General features: G+C 43.1%; 1 protein-coding gene across 8 annotated transcripts in view; it reads right to left on the bottom strand.

Annotated features, from left to right (window-relative positions):
- The window catches only part of PHACTR4 (phosphatase and actin regulator 4), a 100,497-nt gene that overhangs the window by 28,977 nt on the left and 44,010 nt on the right, over nucleotides 1-27,510 (bottom strand). The window contains exon 1 of one of the 8 annotated variants that reach the window (XM_038377771.2): nucleotides 3,586-4,051. The exons of 6 other annotated variants lie outside the window; for them this stretch is intronic. In XM_038377771.2, the coding sequence (XP_038233699.1) occupies nucleotides 3,586-3,631 (46 nt within the window). In that variant the 5' untranslated portion in view covers nucleotides 3,632-4,051. Of the gene's footprint in view, nucleotides 1-3,585; nucleotides 4,052-27,510 lie in introns of those variants that run through there. One more of the 8 variants, XM_038377774.2, reaches the window with a different exon arrangement.

The raw sequence follows: 27,510 nt of genomic DNA, 5'->3' as shown, positions 1-27,510 counted from the left end.
AGGAGAAGCAGAGCGGGGGGTCTCGGGGGGGGAAGAGGCAGAGCAGGGGCAGGGCCTCCCCCACAAGGGGAGAATGGTGTGCGGGCAGGGCCTTGGAGGGGAGGGGAGGGCTAGGGGCTCGGTCCAGGTACTGGTGCCCCTCCCCCCACACTTCTAGGGAGCTTCCGGCACTCCTGCTCCCAGGGTACAAAGACATCAGGCCTGCACACCTCCAAAGGGAGGCGACCTGCATCCAGCATTTGCTCCCTGCACGGCCAGCCTTCTTTATTTTGGGGAGTCTTAGCCTCCCCAAGCCTCTTATATGTGTTGGCCATATATGGATACTTATTTCAGGTTAAACCAGGTATATTTCAGTTTATACTAAGTAGAACATATTAATCTAAAAATCAAAATAAGTGTCTACATGAAGATTTGCACTGCTTTAACTAAACCAGTGCAAGTTTATATGTAAAGAAGGCCTAATTTTATGGCATTTTCATCTTGTTCATGTCACATCCTTTAAAGAAACCAATGCACCTTGCCCTTAATTATCCTGGATGTGGCTCCAGCACTATGGTCAGTGTACTTAACCTCATAGGCTCCAATTTGTTTATATGGGACTAAAAAGACTTTAAAAAAGCCTTAAATTTGAGGGATGTATGTATTCATGCTGTAAGCTAAGGCCTTTGTCTGTCATCTTAATAAAAGTGTTTGAAAACTAGCTACAGCACTTATGCAGTAACTTCATTACTACCATCAAAAATATGCATAGTTCTACTGAAAAACTGAATAACCCCACATATTGACAGAATATTAAGTACATTTGTTCCAGGAGTGGGAAGCTTTTTGAGGCTATCAAGAGGCCTTCTGCACCTTTGAAATCCACAAGGAAAGTCTAGATGATGGAGGCAACATCTGGAACATTGGACCAACTTCTGTTAGTGAGAGAGCAGCTTTTGAGCTCTTTTTCAGATCATACAAGGAAAGAAATTCAGTCGCACCACCCTCTTGGTTAACATCACCCCCAACACACTTGAGCAAGTCAGACTGATGGGATAACCTTCCAGAGATGAACTCCCATGTGACTATAAAGCACAGCCACCAGATTGGTCTGAAGTTGAACACTTTAGGACCGGTTATAAACATTTTCATTATGCAGGAAAAAAGAAATGACAAAGGAAAAAATACATTCTGATAGCATTTTAGCCCATTCCCTATATCCACACTCCAGAAAGTCAGGCCACAAAACATCCCAGCCTTTTACAGGGGGAAAAACAAAAACAAAAAACCCTCAGAAGACAGGTCCCCTATTTATCGTCCCTCAATGACTCCAGAGTGAGGCCAGGTATACACTTGGAAGGCTATAGTGGCACTGGCAGAGCACTCCTAGTTTGAATGCTTTTTACACAGGCAAAACTGCTTCTCTGGTATATACTTCCACCCCTTCACTCCCCAAGAAAAATAAGTTATGCCGGCAAAACTGCTGGTATAACTCCATCTCCTCTAGGGGCTTTTGCTGGTACAGTGGTGTCAGTCAGGGTAAGGATTACACTTCTTCATGTCCCAGACCAACACAGCTATTCCAGCAAAAGTTCATTGTGTAGAACAGACCGAAGACCAATTAGTTTGTAAGTAAAAATATGCCAGCCTTGCAAAGTCACCCTGGAATCTAGGAGTCCTGTCTAGCATCGCGCCATCACTTAGTGATTTTGCAGCTAGGTCTTGAGTTAACAGTTCTGTTAACTCTTAACTGTTAATATCAGCCACTAATGTACAAGCCCAGAGTAAAATCTATCTCCCTCTACCCTAGATGCGGTGTCTCTGAAAGTAGCAAAACTAAGTCTTTCAGGAAAGTAAGCAGATATGACTCAAAAAAAAATTAGGAGCCATCTGTTGACTATGGAGATGCCATTTTGATGACCACTTCGGTGTTTCTACCTTCCTATTCAATTTAATTTAAACTATATAAAAATGGGGGAGGCGAGAGAGAGAGAGCAAGAACGGGGTGGGGAGAGAGTGCGCGTATGTGTATGTATCTATATTTATAGCTACAGACATATCTGAGATGGAGGGAGATGTCTTGACCTTAAAAGCAACAATAGACTCCGGTCACAACACATACTGCACTTCCCCAACCTCTTCCACCATAACAGGGCAAAGTAAGGACACAGTGAGCCTTTAACTTCCCTGGCTTTTGTGCATCTCTGTCCAATATCATCTTAACAGGATTTTTATTTGAAAGAACATCTTATCTGTGTCAATACAAGAGAGCCCATGAAAGCTGTCCCTTAAAATCTCAGGATCTATTCAATGGGTACCTTTACTCAAGTTGTGCAATAAGAGGAATTTATAGATGGCACATAATCAGATGGAGAAGACATTCTGAGGGCAGGGGATGACAGTGTCATCCTCCCTTCTCACTAAAAAGTACAGAAATCTCTGGCGCCCGGTTGAGAGGGCAGCCCAGGCAAGACCAAATAGATCTGCCTTCCAACACATCATAAATTCAAGGGGAAGGCACTATTAATCTCCACTGACGGCAGAGAAGACTCAAGTTTTACTGCCCCCCACCACCACTTATTTTTAGCAGCTCTTGAACAAGTCCAGTAAGAAGGAAAAAAATCTCTATCTTAACCTAAAGCTAATTATTCCCCTAGAAAGCACCAGAAAAGTTCAAAGTTATAAGGCTGAGAAACTGATTTAATGGAAAGGGAATGAATAATTTACACTTATATAAATGCTTTCCACCTCCAAATATCAAAGTGCTTTTTGTGAAATGTGGCAAATGCATTCACCCTATCTCACACTCAGGAAAATAAAGGCACAGAGAGCTGAAATGACTTGTCCTAGGTCACACAGCACTCTCCCAGAGCCAGGAATCGAACCCAAGGCAGACTCTCAATGCCATGCTAAATTCATTAGTCTACAGCAAAGTAATCAAATTCTGCTTTCAAAATCTAAAGTACTGGGCTGGCACTTGTGATTAATTGCTAGATATCCATAGTACATCAGGACTCTTCCACTCCATGTAGTCGGAGCATCAGTACCCCCGAATTCAAGACCACAGACGTCCCTCTGTATAAAGCAGGGAAGAAATGGCAGAGATAGAATCAAGTAGAAAGAAGACTGCCAAGCCCATTTTTCAAAATATTAAAGGTACCCCCAAAAGCTCAGTGATGCCATGCAAAACGGTCAACTTGTGTATCAGTTCCATACTGCAGCTGTATAAAATGTTTAATTGCAATCAAATGTGGGGAATTTTACTGGGCTCTATAAACCAGCGTCCCTGCACCTGACAGGCAGCAGTGAGCAAGATCAGAGAAAGTTCCTTAACTAATGCAGTACAGAACCTGACTACAGTTATCCGCAAAGGCTAATGTGTTGCATAGTAAATAAGCTTAAACAGCAAAGAGAGAAAGGAGAGACACAAAGTAATTCCCCTCTAGTTACTCTTCTCAGAGTCAGACATTTCTCCAAGTCTAATGTGATCTATGCAGATTACACAATCCTAGCATTCCATTTCTATGTACTTCCCAGCTTCACCTGCAATCCCTGCCTCGGCCCCAGCTAGAGATTGTTAGACTTCTCCTGCCCTCCATTACTCACCGAATGCAGCTGGATGTACTGGTCTCGAGAACAGTGTCTGCCCCATGCTTAGATTCTTTTCAAAGTAGCTCTCTGAAGGCGGTGCAGGGGTCGGGGGGACCACACACCACTACCCTGGGAGAGTCCGTTAGCCTTTTTCGAAAGAGAGAAATCCACACTGGAGGGTGGGGGGAAATCCAGAGCCCTGTGACCGGGAGACTGCCAGAACTCAGGAAATGGCCCGGGTGTCAGCCAAGCCACCGCAGCTCCTGTTCTTCCTGTATCCCAGGCACTTGTGATTCTCATAAATAAGCGTCCATGCCAGCTCCCTTCAAGCAGGAATGCCTGTCATTCCAGAGTGCACACTAGTCAGGGCTGAAACTCAGGCAGGGGAGGAGACTACCAACCACACTCTAGCTGCTTAGCTGCATAGTCCAAATAATCAACACCCTTTGCTCCTTACATCAAGTTTAGCAGGAAAGCACCAAGAGGCTGAGAAACAGGAAGGAGGAGAGAGGGAGGTTCTACCCGAGAACAGTTTGCACGCTGTATTTTCAGCCATTTCACTTCCCAAACAAAATCAACTAGATACTACAGTATACCTGGGCCTAAAAAAAACCAAAAATAAGCTGTTTAGCTCCATCAAGTCCCTTTTGCTAAAACAATACAGACAGAACTGATATTTGTACAAAAGCCTGGAATGTGATAAAAGTAAAGGAGCATCAGAAGGTTAAGACCATATTTAAAAAAAAAAAAACCACTATACATTTGTGTAACAAACATCCAGAACTAATGAATTGTAAAAAGCTGAGATTTTCTTTTCATTACTTATGCTGTTCGGTTACTTTTTGTAACTTCTGTTTGGGCGGAAAAACAAAATGACTCTATTCTGGTTCTCATGCACTAGAATGATGCTGTGATGTTTAGTTGCAAACGCTGCAAGGGGATATTTGCATTGCAAGAAAACAATCTGTCATTTGGAGTTTAAATACATGTATATTATAATAAATATAATTGTGTTTTTCGTTTTGTTTTTTAAACCAAAACCTAAATGTGGGGTCTGCCTGATGTGACAGGGCCCCTTGAAAGGCATCGGCTATCACCCATAATAGGAGTTAGAAGAATCTCTTTGCAGAAAAAGCTATGATTAATAGAAATGGAAACAATTTTTGTAAAACCCACAAAAATTCCCACATTGCAGCATCACAATAGTGAGCGGAAAGCAAAAAATGAAAACGATCTGCAATGCTCTGCGGTCAAAGGAAACAAAATGCCGAAGCCAAGCAGTAGAGAACGCTATTTAAAAAATTCTGTTTTAATAATCCAAAATGACATCTGTAACATAGGTAAGGGAGTGTTTTAAACACTTAATCAGACAGTGTCTCTAACACAAAATCTGCTGCAGCATCGTCTTGCAATGTAGCAATTTGCTCCAAACCCAGCTCTCTAGTCTAGCTCTAACCACCACTAAAGTCCACTATGGACAGCCCACGGGCATCACAGCTCTTCTATTTCACGGAACAGAAGTCACTCTCCATAGCGCTCTGCTTGACAAAATGATCACAATTCCCAATACACTAACTGGTCACGGGCAGCCAATTCGGGTGGCCAAAGGACGTAGCCATTTTCCAAATGAGGTCTCAGTCCATCAAACCAGTAGCTGGGTATGTACTGGATATTACAGATCAAATTAGTGCATTAGATAGCAGCAGCAGGTGTTTGCTCTGCTACCCTTGAGGGTATATTGAGCCAGTGTACTGTACAATGATTGGCTGGCATATATACATCTTGGGACATGCTTTATAATAAAAACTCACCAAGTTAGTTATATTAATGCATGTGGGAAAAAGTGGTAGCATCTCTGGTGCCTATTCTGACAAGTTACCTGTGAAATCATGTGACCTGCAGATTCACTCCTCCGCCTTTAAGCATAGCTGTAAAACATGCACAAAGCAAAGTGCTTACCCTCTGCTCTACCTGTAGATGTAACGTGCTTTGCATTAAACTGTCCCTTCTGAACAAATGGATCTTGTTTCCATGGACAGTTTCAAGGCAGCAACAAGACCAAATGGAGTAATGGATTTGCAGACAAACGTCTAACGTCCCCCCACACAGAACTGCTTCACAATCTTGAAAGCACTGTTCTTATCTTCACCCCCCACAATGCACCTTCATACTCCAATTATATGTATCATGATTATTCTCGCTGATGAGTCAGACAGGATCAGAAGTATTGTGTCTTTACAGAACTTTGGATCCATATTATGAGCAATTAAAGTCCTCTGAATTACAAAAATGCTCCACTTCACGAAAGAGCTGTTTATTTTCAAACATGCAGAAAGCCTTTTAAATACACAGCTATGTGAAGAAGACAAAGTCCAGAGGTAACAGGGCTGCATATTCTCTCTGAATCAGCAGATGAAAGTTGTCTGGCTTGGAGAAAGGTCTGGGAGGAATATCCCTGCAGCGATGGAAAAAATACTACAGGAACCAAACACTGATCTAGTCTCACATTAGCAAGCTGTGGGGTAGAGTCTGTGGCAGGACTCCCTGTGGGCTAAGGTTAAAGAACCACTGCTCCCTTCCCATTTGAAGTAAAATAAGAAAAGCCTGTACACTGAAGACAAAGGACTGGCCATATTCAGGGCACAGCTTCAGGCTTGATCTACAACACAAAGTTAGGCCAACGTAAGCCATTGACCTAATTGTGCATGTGCCTACACGTAAGTAGGTCTCCCACCTATCTAAGCACCCCATTACACCACCTCCCCAAGTGGCACTGAGCCATGGTTGATGTACTAAGGTTCATGCAATGAGTGTTGATGCCACTTAACTTATATTGACCCTAACAGTCCTCCAGCAGCTGTCCACAATGCCTGACACTGACCACTCTGGTCACAATTGTGAACTCCACTGCCTGGGGTCATGGAGACTGGAAGCCCCATTAAAGATCCATGAATTTTTGAAACACTTTTTCCCCAGATTGCCCAGCTCGGCAAGCACATCTAGATGCTCTCTCTATTGTTGTGTGCAGCTGCCCAAGCCAGCTACATGCTCCGGATGTGCTTAGGCTTGGAATAGATAAGACACGAGATCTCCTGGGCCTGTGGAGAGAAGAGGCCATGCACATGCAGCTCTGTACCAGCCATAGAAACATAGACCTCTATAAGCAGATTACATGGGGGATGCAGGAGAAGGTGGACAACCCCGATCAGCAACAGTGCTGCGTGAAAGCAAGGGAAGCGCGGCAGGCGTATCAGAAGGCCAGGGAAGCCAAGAGTCAATCCAGTGCTGAGCCATACTTGGTGGAAACCCCACCACCACCCTGCACACCACCGTGGATACTTCCGAGGAGCCCAAGTCACAGGCCCCCTAGCATGAACAGTGAGGACAAGTGGGGGAAGAAGGGGGACATGTGACCGGGGATGGTGGGGGAAGAGCTGTCCAGATGCCACAAGCCAGGACCTGTTTGAGACTCCACCAGAGAACGGTCAGTCCTAGAAGTCAAGAACAAGCAAGCCTGAGGCAGGGGAAGGAATCTTGGGTAAGCGTGTACGTGTATTTTCCATTACAGTGGTGTACTGTACTGCCATTGCCCTATACTCAGTTTCATGCAATCAAGCAATTCTCTCCTCATTTCCCTTGCCCATGGTGAGCCATACACACCATGGCTGGCTGTGAGTAGAGCCGTACACAAGCACTCCAAAGCAGAAGTGTCAATAAACAGATCTTGTGTCAATCTTTAGGGGAGCAAGGGAAGGGAGTTCTGAATCTTAGCTTTTGCTTTCTGTTGTGACTCTATTGACAATGGTACCTCTGTGTTTTATCTGTTGCTGCTGCCATGGCACTTTTGAGGGGTTCTCCCTCCACACTCGTGGAATTGCCTGAACCAGATGAGGAGAAAGAGGACGACACAGGAGGAAACGTCCAGCGAGATCATGCAAGCCAGTGCTGCATCAGACCACGAACAGAGGACTTAGAGGGTGATATCGCAGACTGCATGAAGAAGGACACAGCTGACAGAAGAAAGGTGCAGGACATAATGGGGTTTCTCCAGCAGCAAACACAGATGCTGCAGACTCTTATGGACCTACTGGTTTAACAGTCACAGGCTCACCTGCCTTTGCGAGCCATGGAGAACTCCATTACAGCACCTCCCTACACCCCCACCTTAACATTCCATGAGGCATAGGACCACACGTCCCTACCCTGACCACACCACACTGAGGGACATTAAGGACAACCACAGCTTCACAGACCCTGACCTGTGAAAGCCACGGTTGCTGCATGTGTATCTGAAACGGACATGAATGTTCTTTTCCCTTGTTAAGTTCTGTTCCATTAATTTCCCAGAGTGAACGTTTCCAACCCCAAAATGATTTCCCACTGACTGGCAGCAATCTGGCATTGCACGTTTCCATAGTGCGATCACCCCTCACTTCTCTACCGTCAGCACAGCTCTCATTCCGGCATTGCTGCGCTGGAGCAAGCTCAACACACAGATCCAGGAACGTGGGCTTGTGCATCTGAATGTTCTGCAGCCACTGCTCAGTATCCCAACCTGCGTTATCATGCAATCCCACCAGTCAATGCTAATCTCCCAGGCCCAGATGTGGCACTCCACCATTTGCAGCTGCTCCACGAACGCCACAAAACAATCTTTAATTTGTTCTCGCTATGTCCCACAGCAATCTGCCCGCCACAAAATCTACCTTTGTGCATCCTGTGTTTGCAACACTTATGACAATAGCAGAGACCTGTGCTGGCTCCATGCTTCATAAGAGATGGAGGACAGCTAGGAGGGCTGAATGGGTCAGTGGGATATAGATATACATCACACAAAAATTATGGGATATAGATGACATTATGGGATGGAGACCGTGGCATGCTGGGAAGCTGACCCCTTGCTCCCAGTCAGCCCGAGACGCTCATTTCTGCCCCACCATGTCTTGCCAAAACTCCCCAAAATATAGTGTGCTGGACAGTGGCGGGTGGCACCCTGGGATAACTACACTGTGCATCGACACAAGCACGGCTGGTGAGTATATGCAGCATCAACACAAGGAGCCAAGCACACACGCATATGAGCAACAGGCTAACTGCGATGGCTTCACGCTGAAGTCACTTCCATCAGCAAAAGTTTGCAATTTAGACATGGCCTAAGTTATAATTACTCCTGGTGACTGAGTGGGAGTTGCAGGGCTGAATTTAGTCCAATAAAGTCTCAGTGACAGAACAGCAAAAGTAGCTATGGTGCAGCAACATTCAACCGTCAAGCCCTTTTATAAACAAAACTGAGTAATGAAACTTCCAGCAAAAGTCAACTATACAATATTGGGGCGGAGGGGAGGGGGGAAGAAGAGCGATCTAGCTACATTTGGGCAATTCCCTAGTGTAGCTGCAGTTATAACAATATAAAGGTACCTCTATTGGCACAGCTTTTTCTATATAGTTTCTAAGCCAATCTAGTTAAAACAGTACAAAAATTGTGCATACAGTAGCTCTTATAAATCATAATCAAGGAGGATGACAATACTGCTCACAAAAAGAAAAGGAGTACTTGTGGCACCTTAGAGACTAACAAATTTATTAGAGCATAAGCTTTCGTGAGCTACAGCTCACTTCATCGGATGCTCACAGTAATGTTTCCCAGAGCGGAAGTGTTGATATCTGCTCCCAGACATATGAGTATATAGATTACACAGCAAAGAGCTGCAAACTGTGGCTAGGTGTGGACTGTAGAGAGGTACTAGGGACATCCTCCACAGAAAGCCTTCTATTTGGCGCTATACACAGGAAACCACCTTGACTTGAGAACTTGGTTGTTATGTACCTCTACTTTGAGACAGGTCACAGAGTTACTTTTACAGCCTGAAACCCATCATGATCACAAGCACTAGCTACTCTATGTGGACACAGACGTTCACACTCTGACTGTAATGTGAAACAGAACAGTGACTCTGACATTTCTGCTCCATACCAGAGTTAAAGAAGGGAGGATTGCATCATTCACTCCACACAAGCTTGAGTTGTCCATTCAAAACAAATGAATGATACTGGGTGTTTTCCTTCAGAACCTGTCAGCAACACAGTGACAGCATACCTTACAGGGAGATTAGGTAAAAAACAGGGCTCTTACCCCAAGGTAAATGTATTAATTTTTAAAAAGATAAGGCAACCGTACTGGATTTATAAACATTCTTTTAGGGGAAAGATCAGTAGGGGAAAAGAAAGGGGGAAGTGATAACATACTGAACATATTTTTAACAAAGTTTCTCTGTGTTTAATTCTCTCTCTCTCGCACACACTCCCCCAATCATTGCTCACTTCAATTGAAGGACAAAGTTTTCAGTGCATGCTAGACAGTCTGCAGGATTTTGTATATAGCTAGGAGAATCCATAGAAATGAACTAACTAAAAGATTCACAGAGTGCTGAGTATCTGTAAAACTTCCTCAAATGTGCTATGAAAGCCATCTGACTTGATTTCCCATTACACTTTGCACAAACATTTGGAAAAGGTATTAGCTATCACTGACCAACCAATGTAAAGTGAGTGAGTGGTTGGAAAGGTGGGTAGTAAATCTAAACCGTCACAACAGTTAATGCAGCATGTGACCTCCTCCTCTTCACCCAGATCATAAGAAAGCTTATTCACAAGTCAACTGGCATCCCGTTTAGATTTTGGATACTTTGATCATACTTTTCTGTGCTGGAGGCACACTAGGTCACTACGGTAAGCCAGTTACTAGTCACACGCTTTCCTTGTGAACTTCCTATTAAGTTTCCACTTAGGAAACTCCTATTTCCTCAAGCAGTTTGCTGGCCTTGTATCCAGTGATTACTCAATAACTCCAGCTTCTTCCTGATCTCAAAGTGAAAGGGAGGAGGAGTTATGATCCAACAAGTTGAGGATAGCCACAGTGCTGCTGCTCCCTACTTAATACATACTGGATACCAGTGCTAGGTAGGCCATACTTCTGAGAATTATACTGATCAGGTGGCTAGAGCACCAAGGATGCTTGCAAACCTCTGTCACAATCCCAGCTAAAATGCTTACAAGACACTTCTGTGCCAAGTTGGTGGTTTTATGGCCATAAGCCTGTTTCTACTTAGAGAATGAGGCTAAAGCTCAGAAATGTAATTCAAAATAAGAGCAGATTTTATGTGGAGTGATTTTCATGTCTTCTTCCATTCTTCTCCATCCATCATAGTTAAAATGTATGCTAAATAGTTTTGATTGACAATAAAGCACTCCTTCACATTCTGGAACCTATAAACAAAATTTGAGATCCAGGCACATCTTGGCTAAGTCATGATAATTTCAAGTATTCATGACTATACTGTCTCTAGGCCACGAACTCTCCTAGGCAGATTCCAACTGCTTCTCAGAGTATTCTGAAATAGTATTAAAGTAAATATTGGTCAAAAGCTGACAAAAGTACAGCAACAGGATACATTCCAACAAAGCACCAAACAAGCAGTGAAGTGATAGCATGTTCTACTGATACTCAAGCAATCAGGTATAGGGGGCCCACCTGTCACATTCAAGTTGCATTACTGGAGGGCACAACAAACTGGAATATGGAAACGTTACCTTTAAGTTTTCTATTACACACAACTTCTAGCCCCCCTGTTTTACTCATTTAAAACCACCATCTCCTCTCTCAAAGAGCAAGAGCTGTCAGAAGCAGGATATGCAGAGTGAAACGTGGGGGGGGAGGGGGGAACTCAGTGGTTTGAGCATGGGGGCCTGCTAAACCCAGGGTTGTGAGTTCAGTCCTTGACAGGGCCATTTAGGGGGCAAAAATCGGGGATTGGTCCTGCTTTGAGCAGGGGGTTGGACTAGATGACCTCCTGAGGTCCCTTCCAACCCCGAGATTCTATGATTCTATGAAACCAGGAGGTCATCTAGTTCCTCCTAATGCAAGCCACTGGATGAAGGGGAATAGTATGAGAAAAAGTTGCAGCATGTATCTAAAATACATTCTCTTTCCTTTTAAACCAAAATATATTCATATACCAAACACTCAGCTGGCAAAATACAGGAATTATTGCTGCAAAATACTGTGAACAGGTAACCAGATAGGGTTGGATCACCAGTTTATGGTAGGCACTTTATGAGCACAAAGTATGTGAGCCCTGTCCTGTCCCGAGAGCTTAAGAGTCAAATGCCGAAAAATAGCAAAACTAAAAAAGGACTCCTTTAGCAAAGCTGCATGACCTTCCTTGCAACCTTTTGGAGAGTAAAGGGACTAGTGTGGCCAGGCACTAGATATGCAGAAGTTATAAAAGCTAATTATTACTAGTAATGTTTATGGCTACAATCCATTGTAAACTTCTAAACATAATAAAAATGTAGCTTTAACCCTAGAAGTTAGTCAGCATAAATACAGTTTATGGCCCCAGCTAACAAGCCTGCTCTTGCACATCATTCTGAAATACTTAAGACACCATCCAAACTAACTTTAGTCTGGCGCACCAAGGTGGCAAACTATCAGCTTGAGTTGAATGCCTCCCCACACTGCCTATGGTAACAGAGAGAAGAATGGTGGGAAGAGCTTTCTACACAGCTAAAATTTTATTTCCTTTTCAAAGTTCCCACAAAGTCTCAGCAACTAAGTTCCCCTTTTGCTGCCGCGCCCTAGAAAGGGTCACTCCATGAAACATTACAGCATTTACTCTGCTAACAGTAAGTGCCTTTGTTATATGTATAACTCAGAAAGGGAAGCTCCACTAGCCCTCATTCCTAAAGTTACCCAGAATTTGATATACTGAAATTACACTCTTTGTAAGTTAATAAAATATGGAGAAACAGAACCAGACAATGCAAGGGAATCTTACCATCCTTCACGTACTTGGCTGACTAGGGAAATGGATAAAAGCACTTTAGTTTAAACTTTTGGGGTACAACCAACTTCCACATGGCACCTGCTCTATTTTAAATTGACTAGACTAGGAACCCCTTGTTAAAATGCAAGGCAAGTTAGGCATAAACAGTGTCTGCTTCTGATCATTTGGGGGGCACACACACACACACACACACACACACACAGTTGGAAGAGAAACCAATATTCCCCACCACAGTTTCACTCTTAAAAGGAACTGCAAATAGACTTAGCTAAACTCCATCACTTGCAAGAGTCAGAAATTCAGGGAGGAAGATACTTTTTCACCTGGGTAACTCAAAACGCCTCTAAACATTGACATTTTGTAACTACTGCACAGTATTTTAGATCCACACACAAACACAATGTTTAAAAGCTTCCTTCTGTAAGTGAAGCCTGTTTTACTAGGAATCTCCATCAGCATGAAGCTAGCACACAATTACAGGTTTGATCTCCCTGTCTATTGCACAGATATGCCTTCTGAAACAATTCATGAATAAATATTTGACTAATAGAGACACAGCTCCAAAAGGAACCATTCCAGTTTATCGACTTCGTGTGGTTCAAGTTAATACAGGTCCCACTCTATATTTACCTGAGGAACTAGATAACCCTTAAGGAGATGATCTAGCCACTCAAATTAATACAATTTATAAAACTATTAAGGACTAACTTGGACGGCGAGTGATTAGTAAGAGAGCATGAGGGATCCTCACTGAGAACACTGCTGCACAGTCACCAAGTCACTCCCGCCTAGTAGCAGGGAGGGATAAACATGCAGCCAAATGCCTCACTAACTTGATTAAAGTGCTGCTTAATCTCACATCTTCTGATATCCCCACTTTCTATATCCCCTTGGGTTAGAATTTCCAAACAGACCTAAAAGAGTGAAAGTCATATGTAAGTTGGGTGCCTCTGTCCACAATAGACTCTTCTCTTACAATTTCCTACTGCTGGCAGAAACAGTGGGAGCCTTAGGCCAGGTCTACACTACAGTCCTATATCAGTACAACTATATCGCTGAAAAATCCACCCCCCTGAGCAACGCAGCTATCCCAACCTAAGCCCGCATGTAGACAGTGCTATGTCAATGGGTTTCAGAGTGGGCTGAATTCTGACCAGTGGTGACAACTGTCAAGGATAACAAATACTACTATTGCAGTCATTTCCTGGCTTAGGTTCAGAACTTCCCCATGTATTTTAAATTGACAGAGGCAGTGTTTAGTGGCCTGCACACAGCAGTGGAAGTCAGGAGCTGCTGAGTCCAACACCATCTGACACCAAATCTTCTATATCCTTTGACAAGCCACTTAGCCTAAGGTTAACCCCCTGGAGAAAATGGAGCTGCTGCATACCAAACTCACAGAGTGAGGAGGATCAATGTTTGTGAAGCACCTTCGAGATGGAAGAATGCTATAAATGCCAAATACGATGCAGGCCTGGCTTCCACATCCAGAACTGCTTATGCATTTTGTTTGACTCGTATAGCTTCTGAGACAATGCAATGGCAATTGTTTACACTGTCAAGGCCATTCTACATAATTCAAGGAAACAGTCAAGCAACGAGATAACACTGACTGAGATCAGGAGATCTGACTGATTATATCATTGCGAAAGTAACAGCTGGCTACAAAATTACCCATTCTCCAAATGTCACCATATAGGTTTTCCCAGTAAGGTCCAGTATCCTCCCCTTCATTCCACATAAGCCTTTCCTTGCCCCCTCACATTGGAATCTAGCACCAACCACCACAATATTGGATACCAATGACATCAGACCAAAGTATTAGCCAAAAAGGATTCATGAGAATAGTACAATCCTTTCAGTCACAATGAGGAGTCACTCCTGAAGAGAGTGCACTTAGTAGACCTTGCATATGAGGCTGAGGACAAATTCAGGGCTGCTCACAGATCCTGCTAGCCAATGGAAGAAAAGATTTGAAGCACAGAAACTGCAGTGCTAGCCCTGCTGCTGTGAACATACTTTTAAGACACTGGACTGGTCAGAGCACTAGTGTTTGAATAACCTTGCCTCTGTCCAATGCACCCTTTGTAGATTTTACACTTTGCCGTTACAAGTCTGTGTGATACAGCAACTCACACAGAGATCACTTGCATTTGCATGTAGTGATTAATCTCCTGGGGAGCTTTGCATGGCACTTTGATATGAAATACATTCTACTGTACTGCAGATAGGTTCCCCACGTTCAGACAGGTCCACAATGGACTTGCCTGGCGACAGAGGACAGGAAGAGGTCAAGATGTTCCATGCCAATATATATTGTACAAAGCAACACTATGCTTCTAGCTCTGCCACCCCCCAAGGAATTTCTGTATAGGAGATCCACGATAAACTGATAGAGGAATACAACTTTGGCACAGTCAAAGTAACACGCTGACTCTTAAGGTAATTTGTTTGCTATGGCAATGTAGCCATACTTTAAACAAAAAATCATTTTCATTGAAATGTTTATAAATTCTCTATTGTAAAATCAAAACTTGGCACTAAAAGCAAGCAGCCCTTTATGGGGACTTTCCTGCATTTGGGGATATTTTTGGCTGCTATACGAAACATCTGCTCACTTACTGGGTACTCGTGTAAAGTGCCTGTGATGCTGGCAGACCAGGTGCCAGCTCATGCCAGAGCCCCAGGCCAATTCATCTGTATATTAGTTAGTATAGGTCAAAGTCACTGTTAAGTGTGTAAGAGTGTATTTGGTGTTTACCCTTCATGAAAACTAGCGGGATGTTATTTGTATTGTTTTCACTTACCTTTATTATAATCATGTAGTATATTGCACTATAATGTAGTAGCAAACATTTATATTGTGTATACCCCTGTAACTAAATAACCCATCAAACAAAGAAGATTTGTGGAATGCAAATAAAGAACTAACAGGAAAGAGCTAATTTCAAAGCAAATGGTCATTGCGTGTGATGATCAGAGATCAAAGACTCAAAATGCATTCCTCACTCCCTCTCATCAAAGGAAAAGCCTATGTGGGTCGTGACACTGTCAGCTTGTTTTCTGTGAGAAGAAGCTAGAAAGATGGATTCAAGAAAAGATCCTGCATCTCTGAACTGTTTGGACTCTTACAGGCAAGTGTCCCAGATGCAAAGGGGAGATTCCCAGCGAATCTGGGAACCCTGAAAAGACTTTTGGGAAACTGGTAGCTAATTACATCACTGCCATCATTTGGAATTACAAACAGTGCCTCACCTGTACATATATTTTACCTAGATTAAGCTCTCAATAACTCATTTCCTTTTCTTAGTCCTTTTCTAACTTTTAGTTAGTTTACTATAGAAGTGGCTACAGCATCTTTGATGTAAGATCTAGAGTACTAATGATCTGAGGCAAGTGACTGGTCTCTTGGGACTGGAAGCAACGTAAATATAATGTGATTTTTGGTATAAGTGACCTTTTATCACAAAGTCCAGTTTGTCTGGGTAGCAAGACAATCTGGAGGGTCTAGGGGGGACAGTCTGTGACTCCATGATAAGACTGGTATAGTGATCCAGGAGTTCACATTTGTCACTGGCTTGGTGAAATCTAATTATAGAACACACCACCAGTTTGGGGTGTCTGCCCTGAAGAAGGTCCTCACAGTCATTAGCCACTGCAGACAGTGTGACAGTACCATTCTACTGTAACGTCACTAAAAAACAGCCATGCCCAGGGGGGTTCCATTTTATTGCATCACAAGAGACCTAGCTCAGTTTAGAAGAACAAAAATGTTTTTTCTCACTTCCAAAGTCAATCTAGGGTCTGGTTCTTTCTGGATCCTGCTTCTTCATTGCCTGTAAGATATTTTGCTGACCAAGTTCCATCTACAGTTACATCTTTGTATCTAAGAACAGAACCAGAAGTCAGTTGGGGTTGTCCTAATGGAGGGCATAACTTGGCCATGAATCTAGAACTCCATTAAGTAATTATAAGTTATGCATTTATGTAACTAGTGCCAAAAGAAATAAGTGAAAACACACAGGGAGGATGTTGAACAAGAAGGGGGCATTTTTAGTCATTCATTAGAGTAGAACTGCAATTTGAGTTTGTGGAATATTGTAAAGCTGTGTTAAAACTTCGAGGTCTCACTTTAAGGGTAAGGAATTTCATAGTGCTGCTTTCAGGTTAGATGGCTCTGTAAGGAAACCTATGGTCTGAGTCTTCAGTCCTCCAGTCTGCAAGAGCCAGCCTAGAGCAAGGTGGGGTGAGTTATGCCTCTCTGCCTTAGGGAGTCTGTTTTCAGTTCTGGTATGTTAGGGCTCTGGATTTTAAGAAATAAAGTCATGTTACATTGCAATCTTCCAGAAATAGTATATCTAAATTTTGGTTTGCATGTTGTGAACATAACATAGCCCCTTGGGTCTTCCATGTTCCTGACAGCAGCATGTCCATTCCCAACAGATACATTTTCTCAACCCAAAAATCAGTGAAGAACTCTGCTATACAATCCATTGGGAGAATAAGCCTCTCTGTGAGGATTAGTCAAACTTGATTCCAGGCCAGGGGTGGGGGTGTTAGAGATAAGAAAATACAAATGGAGAGACAGCGCACACACCAGACTCAGTGGAACAATCCTATTACAGAGGGCACAAGCAGTTTGCTCAATATTTCAGAGAGATAATGGGATTAACTTCATGTTCAGCATCATTTGAACCTGCTAATTGCAGAACTGCACTCCCAAAGCCCTCATGTCATTGATTCAGTGGGGGATTCCCCCCACCCAACATGAAGCTTGTGTAATTCATTAGTGTCAGCATTTTCAACTTAATTAAATTCAGAGAGATATTTTTCCTTTCCTCCCCAAAGCAAAATATTACCAGGTCCCTGCAGTGCACTGGTACTTCAGCCCAATACAGTGTCTGTGTGCCCTGCACCAAGGGACTGAGTATCTACTTGCTTAATTAGCACTAATGGGAGTCTAAATTCCCCCCATATTTTAGCATTCCCTCAGTGAGAAGGGAAGAACAATCACTTTCCATGACATGATTTTTCCACCCAGCACCTCGTGCAGGCATTTAGATAAGTGCGGAGAGTATAACATGCATTCTGCGCTGGTGTAAGGGCCTGCACAGGTGCAGGGCAATGGAGGATCAGGTCCATATAATTTTTAAAAATCCTAAATAGATCATTAAAAGTGGTGGAAAGTAGAGCCCTTTATGGGTAAGATTTTAGTGAGTTTCTTCATTTTGTATTTGGTACCATGGTATGGACAGAGGAAGGAGAGAGAAAACTGGCAAAAGTTATGTCTTCAAATTGATTTTTACACAGTTTCCAGAGGAATGCAGTTATGGGGTTCACTGAAATGTCAATAACTGTGGCTTCAGTGGGTCTTTAAGGATTCACGCCAGAAGGGGAAAAAGGCTTGCCACAAGCAAAGTTAGCCGATAACCTCCCATAGCTATGCAGTTTCTGAAGGATTAAAAGGACAAACTTTGCAAATCTGAAGAAGCCCCCTGGAATTCAAATTTATTCTCAGAACCTGAAAATCAAGAAAAGCTTCCTGACATCCCTGAAGCAGATTCTCAAGGGGAGTTGAACCCACCCCATCGCTTGGAATTTGAAAGCTAAATTGGACAACCCACTACATGTTCCATAAGGAACAATCCCACATTTGCAGGTAGTAGCTGATCTAATTGGGCCTTATCCATCTGTAACTTCCAGGATTCCACCAGCCTTGTTTTGTGTATTAATTAATGCATCTGGAAAGAAAAACAGTGAATGACAGGAAGCATGCTGCCCTAGCACAAAGAAAATGGAACAGAGTACACAGGACTCATTTCCATGCTTCTAACGCCCACAAAATAAGGTTTATCTCCTTGCACTTTCAAATTCTTAGAAACGCACAATGGAATGAGCCCTTGTTATTGATATGTCTGAAGATCAGACACTGCACTGGCTGAGATTTCCATTAGACTGCCCTGTCAACATAGGTACCTCTCCCCGAGGTGGATTAACTATGCAGACGGGAGGAACTTTCCTGTCGGTGAAGTAGCATCTTCACTAAAGTGCGACAGCAGCACAGCTGCACCAATGCAGCATTGGACAGACGACAAACTCTCAGTTCTGATCTCACTGTCTTGTTCAACAAGCAGCCAAAAAAAAAAAAAAAGGACAGCACAGACTGTATTTACTCTTCCTTTAAGCCACTCCTAAGGCAGATGGCATGGCGGAAGTCTTTCACTTTTATATGAACACCTTGAAATAAACATGCAAGGCAATATTTATTGCTGCTATTAAAACATTTATCAAATTAGAGGATCCTTCAGAGAAAAAAATAAACACATCCCACACTTCCTCCATAGAAGGTAACCTGTCCTTTGTGAATCAGATTACCAGAAACTCATCTAATGGGGATCACTCCCTAACCTTCCAAACCCATTCTCCTTACCAGTTGATGACTCACTGGAAGGTAAATTAATCCCTTATTGCAGCCACGTCATAGGAGGAGAGGGAAAAAACAAACAAAGCAAACAGTGCACTGGGCTGTTTCCTAGTCAGAGGGGGGTAACCACAGTGGAAATAAAGGACTGAGCCTTGTTTTTTTCTGTAAGATTCCTATTCAGAATGTGCAGAAATTATTAAATTCCACATTTCAAAGTGCAGGGGGAGAAGGCTTTTGTTGTGGAGCACAACATGGATTATGCCTTACTCTTTCGTCCCTATCCTCAAGCAATTATAACCTGCTTTCAAACCAGACTTAAGATTTAAAACTGGCTTGCAGCCAGTAAAATTCAGCATCCATTGCCACCATTGTTTGGCTACAACTTGATTGTAGGTTTTGTTGTTTTGGATTTATTTTTTAAAATCATGCTCCAGTTTCAGCTAAACTACTTGTTCATGGAAGATGCAAACAGGCAGATCTACAAGTGAGGGCCCTGATCTTGTAGTCTGATCCATACAGGCAAAGCTTTGCACAAATGCAATATCCCAGTGAAATCAGTGGATGCTAAGCAGGGTCAAGGTCTGGGTCTGCCTGCATGGATCAAATTCCAGGACTGGGGCCAAAGTTACCAGCTTTTCTATACTAAATCCCTGATTTTGCAGGAATTGCTACAGTCTTTTGGTAAACAGATTCTGAATGGAGACTGTCCGTGACTTTACTTCTCATGAAAAGGAACAAAATCAGAAAAACAGATTTAGGAGGCAGATATTAGGCAAACCTTCACCTCGTTCAGCAGCTATTTTACAAAGCAAAGAGATGAGTCTGACTCACTGACAAGCCACTAAGGGTAAAAGTAAAACCATTACATTACAACTGGAAAGCTCATAGGAAAAGAATCAGATAAGAAAACAGTGTGGACCCCCAATTAAATATACCCATTCCATTTCTACAGCCTACAAACTAAGTAATGTCTGCCCTCTAGTGGTCCAACTGCACAACTACCAGGCTATAAAATGCACTCAAGTACACAACAGAACGTTTCCGTACAGGTTGCAGAGTAGCAGCCGTGTTAGTCTGTATTCGCAAAAAGAAACATAGCAAGTTAGCCTTGAGCATATTTGCAGAGACAACCACTGAATGGATGTTGCAGGCTTTACTCTAACTGCACAGATGTCACCACACACATCAGAGCCAAGTCATGTACGAACACTACAGTACAAGAATGAAAGGAAAGCAAACAGGCAGCACAAGATGCTCAAGAAAACTAGATCATATTGTGTCACACTTAATAGTTCTGCATTGTAAGTATTAAGGGGATGGCCAGGTGACCAGTAACAAGGATTCTTAAACTCTTTCATAGTGTGGATTACATCTTGAGTCAGTTAGTCACCCCCTCTCCCATTCACGACCACCACGTGGCAGTTACAGAAATCGCTTAGGTAGAAAAGAGTATTTGTGAATGAGGTAAGTGTTTAACTCAGCGGTTCCCAGACTATGGGCTGTGACCCCAATTGTGACCACGGCGTCAACAGGTGGGGTCATGAACCTGACTGAAGATACAAACCAACTACAAACATGTCAGGACCTGCTGTATAATATGGCATCCTCTGTACGTGCAACCTGGCACACAACGCAGAGGGTGCTGTTTTGTCAGGCACATATTCCTGTTCGGGCTCGCACAGCACTGCCTGCAGCTCAGCCTCCAGCAGCGAGTCTAGTGATATAATAAGGGGGTTGAGGGGGTCAGTAAGTCTGAAATGGGGTCATGCAGGCAAAGTTTGGGAACTGCTATTTCAGAAAGGACTGATCAGTCTCCTTTTGCTCTTCAGTTCATTTCTGCCTCCTCCTTGTACTTCACCCTTCCCTGGGGAGGATGGGGGAAGTCTTGGGATTAAGGCACTGGCCTAGGACTCAGGACATCTGAATTCTGTTCTTAGCTCTGCTAGACTCCCCTGGGCAAGTCACTTAAGCTCCGTGCCTCAGTTTCTCCTCTACAATGTGAGGATAGTGGTAATGATTTACCTCCCAGGGTACTGCCAGAATCCATTCAGTAATGCTTCAGATGTTTTGCTATTATTGTGAGGAGTGCCATGGAAAAGCAGATATGTCAAATAATGCCTGTTGCTGGTGCCTTTTTCCTTCTCCCCTCCCCCCAACATGTCCTCTTTCCTGCACATGCAGCCCAGCTGATGGGTTCCCTTCTCCCCTGGGACATGCTGTCTAGGTTCCTATTTGTCCTCCCACTACCCCATTGCACTTGCTATCTGGTGTCCTGCTCCTCTGGGACATTGTTTACTATTCAGCTAGCATTATGAATGTGCATTAATGCTTTACAGTACAGCTAGAGATCTAGCAGTCTAAAGGTAACAATCCAGAACAAACAGGAGATAACAAAGAGAAGGGTAGGAAGAGGAAGGATGCAGCTGTGCTGATCACAGAGTAGCTCCACTTTTCTTCCAGACACAGTAGCGTCTCCTCAAAGAGGCAGCTAGGCTGTCTCAAGCATCAAAGCCCACCCCATGGGACTGGCTCACTTTGCATGGACCAACCACCAGCAAGTGCTCCCAAGAAAGTTTGACAATCCCAAACTTACCGAACAGTGCTCTTCATTGTGACACAGGGCTTGTCTCCACTGCAGAGCTAAAACTCAGGCTCTTATTTGGGTGTTGCCCCTACCCCAGCTCTCGTTCACACTTAAAACCCTCTCACCCAAACATGGTGGTACTTTCAATCCAGACCAGCTGGGGGTATAGATTACAGCCAAAGTGCTGCTTACAGACCACTTTGCAGTGAGGATATAGGCTATACTACTTCAGTGCTGATAGCCCTCCAATGCCTTCCCAAAATCTCCCATGTACCTAAAAGGACATACAAGTTCTCCCACAATTCACTGGGAAAGAATCAGAGGGGGTCAGCTTACCTGCATCACTAAGAACCATGACATATGACCCAAGAAGTTCTAGCAACACACTGGAGAGTACAGCACCAGTGAGGACACAGTGACTTGAGTCTTGTTTTCCCATGTCCACTTACAACCGAGCGAGGCTAACCATGGTGCTTATCACCTAGGGTCCTCTCTACAGTGAAGACATACCCACACAAGACAGAGGACAACTTCCAGGGTAAATGTGAAATTCTGCTAAAATAGTGCATTCAGATTCAGGGAGAGGGGAGAAATGAACAAACCCAATCAACTGAAGAGCAGCACTGACCACCTCTAAGGGGAGCCCTGTGCAATCCTCAACTAAGACAACAGACAAATCACAGCACTTCAAATTGAGATGAGAGGAATGTAAAAGCCTCAGTAATCATTAACCTGCCCTATACCTCAGCTCCCTTTCTGCAATTTTCACTATCTCACAGGAGTGTTGCAAGGATGAAATCTATTTTTGACAAAGGTACTCTGATACTATGGAGGAGGGTCAGATAAATACCTAGATAGGAGTCGACAAAGGATCCAGGACCCTCTTTTGTAATAGACTTTGAAGCCCAATGTCTGAAGCTTCAGTCTTGAGACAGGCCAAAAGGTCATTTAATAAAGCTGAATTTAATCACTCAAATGAGTATATAATTGCTTTTTAGAGAGAGATTAATAAGAAACCCTTCATTATAGTCCAGCAACAAAAGTGTGTCACCTCCCATTTTCAAGGTACTTTACAGAAGACATGCTTTCTGAAGCAAGGCAGAAGCAGCCTGAACTAGACAAAAGTCACAAAAGTACTCCCTACCCTGAGCGGCGATCAAAAAAAAATCTGTCAGTGTCATGAACATTGATTATTCTTCTTTAGGTGCACACAGACCAGTAAAGTATCAGAGGAGTAGCCGTGTTAGTCTGGATCTGTAAAAGCAGCGAAGAGTCCTGTGGCACCTTATAGACTAACAGACGTATTGGAGCATAAGCTTTCGTGGGTGAATACCCACTTCGTCACCCACGAAAGCTTATGCTCCAATACGTCTGTTAGTCTATAAGGTGCCACAGGACTCTTTGCCGCTTTTACAGACCAGTAAAGAGTTTTACAGCTCCAAGGAGAGAGTGCCAGGTGCTTTCTGAAAAGCATTTAGGGAGCTAAAACCAGCTTCAGAAGTCAGGACCAGGGTTCTTTTTCAACATGCTCTCAAGAATCGGTGATAAGGAGATGACAACAGGGCGACAACCAAGAACAGTTAGAAACCAAGCAGAGTTCCTCACTGTCGATCAGCACCAACTCCGCAGCATGCTGGCACCCATAATGCAGCTTTGTTCAGCCAATGCTCTTCACAAAGCACCAGGGCGGTAACACTAAGGAGAGAAAGTTCACTTTAGTTAAAAAAAACCGAGGTCTACATGAGTTTAGCCTCAGCCACTGTTGTGGGCCATTTAAGCACAGTATTGTGCAAAACAGGAGGGAAAAGCCTTTAGGAAATCAGGGAAGATTTTTTTTTTTTTTAAAACATGGTACAAGACAATTCCACTTATCCAAAGCTCCCACTTCTCCATTTGGATGCAGGGTGTTACTCCCCCCACACAACTCGCCTAAGCTAGTTAACTTCCCCCATCTAAACCCTCCAGACAGGGAGGCAGTGGAAGCCACCAAAGGAAAAAGGCAGACCTCAAAATAGAATCCAGATCTTCTGACACCCACAATGACCTTCGCTACCGTATACCTTGTTCAAGCAAAACTGAAGGTCAGTGCCAGTACGTGTACAGCTTAGGCTCTAAACCATGAAACTAGCAAGTTTAAATTGCACTTTCTCCAACACAGGACCTTCTGTACAAACTGCTATTTGCAGATTTGGCTACGTGCTATAATAGCTTTATCAGTCACTGGCCATGGGGTATTGCAAAGTCTCTAGAGACTCAGCACATAACTTTACAATTCCCACTTACCGACCTGGAAAGTAAAGAAGCCAGAGTCCATACATCAACTTGGGATTCCTTCTATTGCCAGATCAACTGACCCAATATATTTGCAAATGTGGCAAGTAGTGATGCCTTTACTGTTTCTCATCTACCTGCCCTGAGCACACAGCCAACACTCGGTAAACAATGTCACTAAGAACTGGAATACCCACTGCAAATTTAAGAACACAAAACAAAAAGCCACCAGCTTAATACATCCCATGGCACTTTGTTAATTGGACAAGCGTAGTCAACTTAATTATTTATGATAATGCTTCCAAGTGTTCTGTACTGTATTTTGTTAAAAGGTTGTGAGGTATTATGAAATCACTTCAATTTCCTAGTAAGTTTTACTAATGATGAAATCCTGCCTTTTTGTGTGTGCCTGTAAATTAGCAAGCTTCCACTGAAATTAAAATACGCTTAATCTCTTTAATCATATACATAGTTTACATTACTCACAATTTACAATCTCCATAATGCCATGATGGAATCACAGGTGGTATGATGGGGGGGGGGGGGGAGAACCCATCCTTTGCATTGTGGAGTAGATTACAATGATATTCTTCTCATTGGCTGCTTGCCATTCTTAAGGAGATTGGTGGGGAAAGTGGGTAACAGCTGTAAGCCTTACCACTGAAGTATTCTAATATTCTGATGGTTTGTCAGTTAATTTGCTTTACAGATCAAAACAGGAGACCATTCACAACAGTGGCAGGACTTCTCCAGAGCTTTAGTCTAAAACTCAGAAGTGCATCTTCAGCTCCTTTGCACAGAAGCATGTAAAAGCTTTCAGACAGGTTTCCTCTAGAGACGTCCGTGCACGATTAGTAAAGGTCTATTCTTACATCAACCTATAGGCAGCTGACTTCTAGTTAGACTTTTAATCATCAGAAGGGAATTCCCCACTTGGATGCTGTCTAATACAGTACTAACACTAAAGCAAGTTCAAGAAACCTCTGGTTTCCAAATCAGAGGCAGTCCATTCATAAGAGTCCCCCAGCAAACGCAGAGGGTGGAGATCAATGCACAGTGCTTCCCCCTCCCCACCATTTCTTTCCATTTTAAAGTGTAATATGTTCATGTGAAAATAAGAGTGGGTGGTGAAAAGAGCCAGATAGCCCTGGAGATGGGGGTCCTCAATTTTTCTGGAGATCAGGTGACAACAAGCAGCAGAAGGACAAGTATATCCCTAGCATAATGTACTGCTCAAAATGCTTTAACCCTGAACCTGCAGTGACCATCACTAGAGCAAAGAAGGGGAATACCATCTACAAGCCCAATTAAATCCTTAGACCTTCTGCTCAAGAAGGTGCCAGTTAGTGCCACTTATCTCTGTGGTTCTTGTGGACTCCTCTCCCCACCAAATACTGGATTGACATGTCCAGCTCATTTCATATAAGACCTCAGTCACCGGGTAGTAACCTGTAGTCACTACTGACCTGGGCTGGATTCACACTGGCAAACTATCAGTCAAGAGTTATATTCTATAAACCACTCCCTCATCTTATTTTATTTATTTATTTTTTAACAGCTGCTACCACAAATGGCTTCATAAACCCATCTGAATTTTCCTTTGTTATGTGAAGGTATATACACAAAGCAAGAAAAACATTGGCAGCTCCATTTAAAGTGGGGGCAGAAAACATTTCTATTTGCTATGTTAACCGGTTTTGTTTTTTTCATAACAGACTTTACCTGTCCAGAGTGTTCTGTTCTATCCTACCAAACACCTGCCTTACCTGGAGATATCAAGCCTGGCAGGTTATGTTTAAAACAAGAAGCAGTGAGAAATCCCAGTGGGAAGCTAAAAGCCACACACCTATACCCACACCCCACCTCGCAACCGGTGACTATAGAGTATTGAAGTAAATGTTATTTTTAGCTATCTGCGGCAGAGGTCGCTGGAACACGACTGAAGCATCTGATAGAACAGGAGTTGTATCATTCTGGCCACCATAGTGTCTTTGTTACAGCACCCACCCTGTCTTTCAGCTCAATAATCTCTGGAAAAAAACAGTAATTAAGAACAGTCCTCCTGACAATCTAGTACTGAAAAACCTCATCATACTCTTTTAATCTTGGCTTCCCTGCACATAGGAGTGTTATTAAACAGCAGGAACCAGAGTTTGTGTATTTAGAGGAGTATAGCTTCTCCAAACACACCTTAAACAGATTTAAAAATACCATCATCCATACATATGGAAGAATTATATACCCCACTTACTTGCTGCTTTTCATGTGAGGCTCTCAAGGCACCTCAAGAATTATCCCCATTTGTGCAGGTGAAGACAGAGGAATTAAGTAACTTGCCCAATGCCACACAGGGAACCAGTGGCAGAACTAGGAACTGGATGTGGGTATCCTGACTACTAGCCTCCTCCTCTCACCAGATTATAGTGCCTCCCAGAGAGTTTAAACTCTGAAAAGCAATAGACGATATTTACTGTACTAGCTTCCTAACTTGTGGCCATTTAGCCCAGTAGCTACAATGGAGTCTCAAACAAATTACCCATTAGCTTGCACAGAGGAGGAGAGGGAGAGACACTGAATACTGTGGCTGCTCCAAGCACAAGACAGGAGCAATTGGAAAGAGTGGCATGGCAGGAACTGAAGGGAGAGAGGAATCAACTGAAGGGGGAAATCAATCCTGAATAATGAAATAGGACAGAACAGAAGTTTCCTCAGCAATATCTTCAGTGCCATCTCTGAAAAAGCAAGACGACTTCTTGGAAGAAGCTTGTGGGTATAGAAGAGTCTGCACTACCCCAGCATGCATTTCTGCTTGACTAACAGTACAACATGACAGCTTCCTAGCATGCCTCACCGAACACAAGATTATAGCCTGGATAGCTGGTTCACAGCCTGGACGGCTGGTAGCAATAAAATCCTTAATCAAGTTCTAGTAAAACTTCCAAGCACAGCAATTCCATCAGCATCCGCTGCTCTCAAGACAGGAGAGCTACAAAAAGGTCCTCCCAATAATTGCCAAATAAATTCCTAGTCTCAGAAGGAAGCAAAAATTCCGACATCAGAAAACCAAACATTTTCACAGGCAGCTGAAAGGACACAATGATGCTGCCCACAAACACTTCCCCATGAAAAAAAAGACAGCAAATAAATTCTGTGCGAGCGTTCAAAAATGGTTAGTTCAAGTGCTATTGAAAGCGAACTAGCAGTTTGTTTCCACATTATTTCATCCCAAGACCACAGCAGAGTTTCCAAATAGCCATGGGCTTAAGATGAAATTTCCACTGGCAAAAAGAGAAACTAAGATGCTTAAACTATTTGCTTCTTAAGATCACATCATGGAACTACTACAGGTAAAATGCTAGATCTCAATACTAGAAAAGATTTCTACATTTAAAAAAAAAAAAAACACACACCACACAGAATCCCAGACCAACTAATTTAAGAGCATCCAAGAAACGATGTTATTTTTTGGGTGGGAGGGACTGGATGCTGATGTAGCGTGGGTTAGGAATAGAACAGCAGAAATATATTCTAAAAATAGAATATGGCCGCTAGCAAAACTTCACCCTCAACGTGTTGACAGGAAGGACCTGAGAAGGGAAAAACTAAATTAGCTGAGCATTCCAACAATATTTTCCTTGACAGATCACTTGCATGGGTGGGATCTCTTCAAGGCCTCGCAAAGAAGCAGTAGGACTTTGCCCACCGTTTCCTGAGCATATTTAGGCTGTTGTGTATCACTTGTTAGCACCCATTCTCCTGCCTCACTCATGGAGTTAAACCTGGAAACTAGCAAGCTTCCCCCAACCCTGACAAAT

The sequence above is a fragment of the Dermochelys coriacea genome, chromosome 19, assembly GCF_009764565.3.
Source record: "Dermochelys coriacea isolate rDerCor1 chromosome 19, rDerCor1.pri.v4, whole genome shotgun sequence".
NCBI classification, from domain to species: Eukaryota; Metazoa; Chordata; order Testudines; family Dermochelyidae; genus Dermochelys; species Dermochelys coriacea.
This window is presented reverse-complemented; position numbering and strand designations above follow the sequence as displayed.